Source organism: Bufo gargarizans, chromosome 2 (assembly GCF_014858855.1).
Source record: "Bufo gargarizans isolate SCDJY-AF-19 chromosome 2, ASM1485885v1, whole genome shotgun sequence".
Classification (NCBI taxonomy): Eukaryota; Metazoa; Chordata; class Amphibia; order Anura; family Bufonidae; genus Bufo; species Bufo gargarizans.
Genome location: NC_058081.1, coordinates 657,572,234 through 657,579,921, shown reverse-complemented (window position 1 = coordinate 657,579,921; position 7,688 = coordinate 657,572,234). Strand labels below are relative to the sequence as shown.

The 7,688-nt window shown below is 43.6% G+C and overlaps 1 protein-coding gene across 1 annotated transcript; it reads right to left on the bottom strand.

Annotated features, from left to right (window-relative positions):
- Positions 1-343: 343 nt before the first annotated feature.
- Positions 344-6,981, bottom strand: LOC122926916 (apolipoprotein A-IV-like). The gene is made up of 4 exons (XM_044278437.1): positions 6,915-6,981; positions 6,700-6,790; positions 4,627-4,753; positions 344-2,012 (listed from the first exon to the last, which is right to left on the bottom strand). The coding sequence occupies exons 2-4, from the start codon at positions 6,746-6,748 to the stop codon at positions 1,085-1,087; spliced, it is 1,104 nt and encodes a 367-aa protein (XP_044134372.1). The 5' UTR covers positions 6,749-6,790; positions 6,915-6,981; the 3' UTR covers positions 344-1,084.
- Positions 6,982-7,688: the final 707 nt, after the last annotated feature.

The following is a 7,688-nucleotide window of genomic DNA, read 5'->3' as shown; positions in this document are numbered from 1 at the left end:
TGAAGTGAGACAACCCCGTAAAAGGCTTGCTGAACAACAGAAGTGCGTTTGTCTCGACCGGACCGCGGCTAGGGGTCCCCTTTTAGTAATGGGATAAATATTTTGTCGTGATGCCAGTTGCAGTGAAGCAACAACGGGAACAGGGACCCTTTTAGTGATGTGGTGGTACCCAGGTGTAGGAATGCCAAAGTGGTGTAGGGTGGCCTAACTGTCCCTTAATGGTGTTGCACTTGTCACAGTGCTCCTACCTGGATACGCTGGACCTCAGGCGGTGTCGTCCGCAGCAGAGCAAAGGGGTAGTTGGTAAAGGGGATGAAGAAATAAATTGAGTCCAGACCTTGTATATAGTAGAACAGCAGCTTTACTTTCACTGAACATTTCTCCAAACAGTTTACAGGATTTATCTTAGCTTCCAGCTGGCGTTGGCATTAACTGTGGCAGACAAACTCCTCTCTACTACTTCTGTTGCTATCTGGCTCTGCTGTGCTAACAGGCTGGCTATGGGACTCAGCTTCTTCTTTATGCTGTACATAATTGTCTGTGTTCTGGTCTGTCTCTAACTTTATCCAGGGAAAACTGTCCTCCTGGTCTCCTGGCTTTGAGCTTTGACCTCCTAATCCAGCTGAGCTGAAGGTGCTCAAGCTGGCCCAGACAGGGATCGTCCAGCACGGACGGCTCCTGCTTCCTTCCTGCAGCAAGTGGGAAAAATACCCACCACACCACAGCAGAGGGTTAGAATGGAAGGAAAGGTCCTATTCTAGGTACCTGTAGCTTTGCCATGTTTGCCGCCATCTGTTGGTTATTCAGGCACATTACATGAAAACATAAACAGTTGCACTAAAATAGATATGCACAGTGTGATGGTCCTGCAATAAATACATATGATGACATGAGGTTAACCATAGGAGACAGTAGCAAGGCACAAAGGTGGTAACGGCACTCTGGGGCGTTACAGAAGCATAGTAAAAGTACAATATAATAGATGTAAGCAGTTTTATGAGTTCAGTTTGAAAGCCTCTTTCTCAATTGATGGTGTCAGTTTGAGTGACGTCCGTCAGCTGGCATAAAGTCAATAGAATAAAATTTAGTTTTCGGTGGAGACGCCCTTGCTGATGAAATATTGGATCTTGTCTCGGACATCTTTCTCTAAGAACTCCACTTGATCCTGTATGGTGACCGTGTATTCGCCCAGCTTCTGCTTCATGTCTTCCACTCTCTGTACAAGAGCCTTGTTGAGGGCATCTGCATAGGGGCTCATTGTTTCTTTGAACTCAACAATCTTCTTGTCCATCTTCTGGTTCATCTCAGAAAAGTATGGCTCCAATTTCTGCTTGACGTTTGTCAAATCACCGTTCAGCGTGCTTCTTAGCTCATTGGCATAGGGGTAAAGTTGTTCTTTCAGCTGCACAGTGAACTCCAAGATTTTGCCCTCCATCTGCTCAACATTCTTCTTCATCTGAAAGTCCATGGCCTCAATCTGCTTGCGCAGCTCATCTTGGACATCTTCTGCATAGGGTGTAAGGTTTTTATACAGCTCTTGGAGTTGTTGATCGATGTTATCTTTAATTTTTTCAGTGACCGGCTTAATTTGCTTTCTCAGTTGTTCCACGTTGTCATCTATTGTAGCCCTTAGTTCTTGGGAATATGGGGTCAGTGATTCCTGAACACGGTCAACATTTTCTCTGATCTTGGCTTCCAACTCCTTGGTTACAGATTTTAGCTGCTTGCTTACTATCTGGGAGTTCTTATCTAGCTCGCTCCGTAACTGCTCTGCATATGGAGCCAGTTTTATCTGGAGTTCCTCTGCGTTCCTGTTCAGTTGCTTGTGCACCTCATACGCATATGGTGACAACTTGACCTTCAGCGTTTCCAGCTCCTGTCTTATTTGCTCCCGCAACTTTTCTGAATCCTTGGTTAGCTGCTCGTGTATCTGTTTTGCAAAGGGAATGAGCTGTTGCTGTAAATCTCCTGCGTATAGATTAACACTCTTCAGGTTTTCTTCTATCAGAATACTGCGAAGAAAGGAAAGGATTTAGCTACTACAAAAACAATCATCATCATCAACAGTAGTGATGTGCACAGTGGTGGGGCTTCTATAGCATCATAAGATCATATATCATTCTTATAGAGTTTGCCAGAATGGTTCCCCTCATTGAAATTTTAAAATCGACAAGGAAAAAAAAACTAAACTCCAGTACATGGATATGTAAAAACCTCTTTCAGTACCCAATGAAAATTTAGATTATGTGCCTTGCTAAGAAGATGATAGATAGATAGATATTTCTTAGATAGGAAGGAAGGAAATAAATGAAGAAAAATAGAAAGAGAGAAAGAAAGAAAGACGGATAGAAGGATCAATAAATAGACAGATGAGAAATGGATAATAAATAGATAGATAGATATTTGTTAGATAGGAAGGAAATAAATGAAGAAAGAAAGAAAAAGAAAGAAAGAAAGACGGATAGACAGACGAATAGATAGAAAGATAGATGATAAATGGATGATAGATAGATAGATAGATATATAATAGATAGATATTCAGCGGCTTGCATGTTACATTTAGGAGATTCCAAGCACATTGTTGGATCTCAGTACATGCTATTGCTGATTTATTCCCTCTCCTCTGTGCTGACATCCCATTTAAAGGGGTTCTCCAGGAATTAAGAAAATGAAAATACTTTATTACTATTATAAATATATTCCCAAATACCTTTCATTACTTATAATGGCTTGTTTTCTCTAGGGAGCAATCATTAGGAGAAACAAAATGGCTGCTGTCCTATTAGCACACACAAAACCTGTCCTAATCACACAGCAGGACAAGTTACTTCACAACACTGAGCTTAAGAGCTGCCTCATCCTTTTCTCTGCTCTACTTGTCAGGAATTATGATCCTAAATACAGCTATTAAGATCTTCAGCTGAATCTCTGTGGGAATGGAGTTCATGAGAAGAGGAGGTGGGGTGTGGATAATGAGCAGCAACACATGTATGCAGTCTCTATTACCACAGCCCCACATCACCACAGTCTGTCCTGTCCATCCTCTCTGTACTTCATGTCTCCTCATGAACTCCATTCCTACAGAGATTCAGCTGAAGATCATATCAGTTATATTCAGGATCACAGAGCCGGCGGGGGTCCCTAGCTAATTTATTCACTTCACTTGCCTCTGTGTAATCTCGCACTGGCAGAGGCATCATCGAGCAAAGTGTGCATGCACCGTCTTCCAGGTCATCTCGTTCGACGATGCCTCTGCCAGTGCGCCTGTGCGAGATTGCAGAGAGGCAAGTGAACTGAATAAATTAGCTAGGAGGCGGCGCTGGGCGGAGAGGGGATCTGTGGATGACACTTAGGGGGATCTGTGGATGACATTTATGGGGGATCTGTGAATGACACTGATGGGGGATCTGTGGATGACACTAATGGGGATCTGTGGATGACACTAATGGGGATCTGTGGATGACACTAATGGGGATCTGTGGATGACACTAATGGAGATCTGTGGATGACACTAATGGGGATCTGTGGATGACACTAATGGGGGATCTGTGGATGACACTAATGGGGGATCTGTGGATGACACTAATGGGGGATCTGTGGATGACACTAATGGGGGATCTGTGGATGACACTAATGGGGGATCTGTGGATGACACTAATGGGGGATCTGTGGATGACACTAATGGGGAACTGTGGATGACACTAATGGGGATCTGTGGATGACACTAATGGGGATCTGTGGATGACACTAATGGGGATCTGTGGATGACACTAATGGGGATCTGTGGATGACACTAATGGGGATCTGTGGATGACACTAATGGGGATCTGTGGATGACACTAATGGGGATCTGTGGATGACACTAATGGGGATCTGTGGATGACACTAATGGGGATCTGTGGATGACACTAATGGGGATCTGTGGATGACACTAATGGGGGATCTGTGGATGACACTAATGGGGATCTGTGGATGACACTAATGGGGATCTCTGGATGACACTAATGGGGGATCTGTGGATGACACAAATGGGGATCTGTGGATGACACAAATGGGGATCTGTGGATGACACTAATGGGGATCTGTGGATGACACTGTTATGGATGATCTGTGGGGTTGCCCAGACGGCTAGGCCCATCACTGTAGTTATTAACCACATTCAGCAGTCCCCCTTTCACTGGGGGGACTGCTGAAAGGGGTTAATAACTACTGTGAAGGCCCCCCTCAGTGGTGATGAGGGCGTGGCTTCATGGGCTGAGGGCGTGGCTTCACGTTGGCTCATGCCCCGGATCTCTTCACACTCTAGCAACGCCCCTGCAGGATCATAATCCCTGACAAGTAGAGAGGAGAAAGAGGCAGCTCTTTACCTCAGTGTTGTGAAGTAACTTGTCCTGCTGTGTGATTAGGACAGGTTTCGTGTGGACTAATAGGAAGGTGGCCATTTTATTTCTCCTAATGATTGCTCCCTATACAAAACAAGCCATTACAGGTAACATATTTATAATAAAGTAATATTTAAGTATTTTCATTTTCTTTATTCCTGGAGAATCCATTTAATATCGCTTCATAATACTCTAGTAATTTTAATTTGCCCCCATTAGATACGCTCCCATCCCGCCAACTTACTTTAGCTGTTTCCTGACGTCAGACTGCTGTATCTGCTCCACTCTATCCTTCGTACCACTGCTCAGCTGGGAGTAGTACTTCCAGAAAGAATCAGATATTTGCTCAGAGCTGATGTCAGCCTGGGATCCTAAAAATGAATATACTCGATCAGTTTCTGAGGGAACCTAACTAGACAAATACAACAGGTTCCCTTTAAGTACATTGTCAGGATATTCAGTTATACATATGGGTTTTCTTAAAGGGGACCTGATAACTATCCTGATAGAAAAGGGGTTTTATGGAACTAAGATATTGATGACAAGTCCAGAGGACAGGTCATTATTATGAGATCGGTAGAAGTCCGACCCCGATCAGCCATCACTTGTAGCTTTGGTTCTTGGCATTAAACAGTGTATGCAGCCGGAACATCACAGCTCCATACACTGTGTAGTGGTACACAGCTCCTATTCACTTGAATGGAGAATCAGTTGCAGTACCCAAGAACGCCACTACATGGTGTATGGAGCTGTGGTGTTTCGGCTCCATACACTGTTTAATCTGGAGCTGCAGCTGCTACTAACTGCTAATCTTTGGGGTGTCAAGTGTCAGACCCATACCAATCTGATAGTAAAAAACTATTAACCCCAGAAAACCCCTTTAATGTTTTAATAAATACTTTTGTTCACCATGAAATATAAACTATGTGTCATGCCTTTACACTTACTAGAAATTTTGCAATAAATTAGCAACAGGGTATTATCATTTTCTTTTGCCAAAGCGGTCAGCTTTCTTAAGACAGTGCCTGAACATGTAGGTACATGCCCCTAAATGGTCAAACCCAGTTGTCATTTTATTCACAAATTTCGAGTTGGAATAACAGAGGGGTGGCACTAGAGTTCTAACACAGTTCTAAAAAATGATGCTCCAAAATTGGTGAACACAGGTAATTACTAAAACAGACATGTCAGGCGAGGGGACTGGTTCTCTTTAAAGCAATGAACAATGTTACAGAAACTAATTGTATATAATAATGGTATTAATGGAGTCACTTTCTTTACAGAAAGGTCTATTCCAAAAATAACCTTCAGGGCCTTCATTTCAAGGCGGGCGCATTCTATGGTGGGTCATATCGACTCAATAAATTTGCCTAAATTTCAGGATTCAGTATAACTTGCATCTTATTTATTGAAATCCCTGCCTTTCTTTGCTTAGGAGTCCAGTGGGTGGAGTCACACAATGATTGACAACTGCCAGTGAAAGATAAAAGGCCTGATTCACCCAACCGTGCTCAGTCCGGGAAACATGGCTCATGTGTCGGCTGCATCTCCGGGACAGACTGTGGCTCCCCTGACCTCAACCTTGTCAGTAGTGACAACTTGTGTCAGCATTGGGAAGCTGCAGGATGCTATAGGTCATAGGCTGTACTGCTAGTATAGTATAATGCAGTTCTTCATCAAACCCTATCATGAAAAAAACTACAAAACAAGATCCTATAATGAAAGTATCACATGTTCCTATTCTTCCTTTTTCTGCTCCATGCCACTTCTGGTGGATGTGATATAGGAAATGACCGGAGGATTATTCACTAAATTTGTATATACAGCATATAAATACAAATAATGTATAGTAGATGTGATCAGAAGATTCTGATGGTGACTAAAAGTTATTATTTTATACAGATTTCTGCCTGGTAAGCATCTATAATCCTCCGCTACATGCCCTGACCTTAGCCTGTTTCCTGTATTAATCCATTGCCTGCTGACCTAACCCCTGTTTCTCGGATATGTTCTTCCAGACCTGACCTCAGCCTGTCTTCTGACTATTGCCTTACTCCTCGATGTGTCTGACCCCCATAGGTTAGTCATTAACTACACCAGGACTATCTCAAGAGGTAGCGGCCTGGTGGCTCCCCTGCAGCGAAGACCAGATCGCTGTATAGGGGTTAAAGGGTGAAAACCAGGGGTGATAACACCCTTAGAGATAGCCCAAAGCCAAATCGGTTAGTTGGCACAGTGCCAACTCATTGCCCTTTATAATATGTACTTTGTCAAGAAACAACTACAGATCATCTAGACCCCATAAACCCATACTGACCTGTGATTGTGCACAGTACCAGTGCAAGCACTGCTATTCTCACCAGCATATTGACTCGAAACCTAGTTTTCAGACCCTTAGTGCTGTAAATCTGTAAAAAAGAGAGAGTTATCGTGAGGAATCCTGAGCAAGTCTGGTTAAGATCTACCATTAATTCCCCCAGATCTTCTTCCATATATTGTCTATGTTCCCATCCACTGCCACCTGTCTCCTACCTGATCTCTTTACGTTAGATGATGATGAGCTGAAACCACAAGCCCTTTATATTAGTCTCTCCTTGTATCGGCGGTGCCTCAACGCAGTGTTCTGGACTTTAGATTGTTTTTACAACGTGGAATTCCTGACGTGTCCCTGTTTTCCTTGTGATGCTGGAAGTTTGATTAGCTCAGTAAACCCTGGACACTGAGTCACAGTCATGAAGATGGATGGGGAATGAAGGGGGGGGGGGGGGGTGAATATTTGTTTTTGTTCAAAAACCGCTCAATGGTGGACTGAAAAATACCAAGCGACCATCATTACAAAAGCTCCCTGTCTACGAGCTAGAGGTAACTTCAGTTCACATCTGGGAACATGCACAATAACAGGGCAGGCCAAGATTCTCTGCAATGTCTGTTAATGGGCACAGTCAGTCCGAAAAATCTGTTTGCAGAAGGAATGGGTCAAAAAACTCTTTCAAGTGTTCATTTTGTTCTGACCAAATACATGGAAGCAAACTATGGTCTGCGCAGAATGTGAGGTTAATCAGCAACCTCTGGAACTTTGCTAAATTGCAAATACTGTGTTTGCTAGATAAAAATTGTTGCAAGGGCTTGGTCTAAGGCCTGTTTCACATTTGTGGCAAACAGATCCAGCAGGCTGCTCCGGCCAGAAACAGCCTGCCGGATCCGTGAATACCAGGCGTGAATACCAGGCGCAACCATGCGCTACCACGATACCGTCCGGCTTCATTCCCTGTAATGGGGACCATCGGAGATTCAGGGCAAATATGT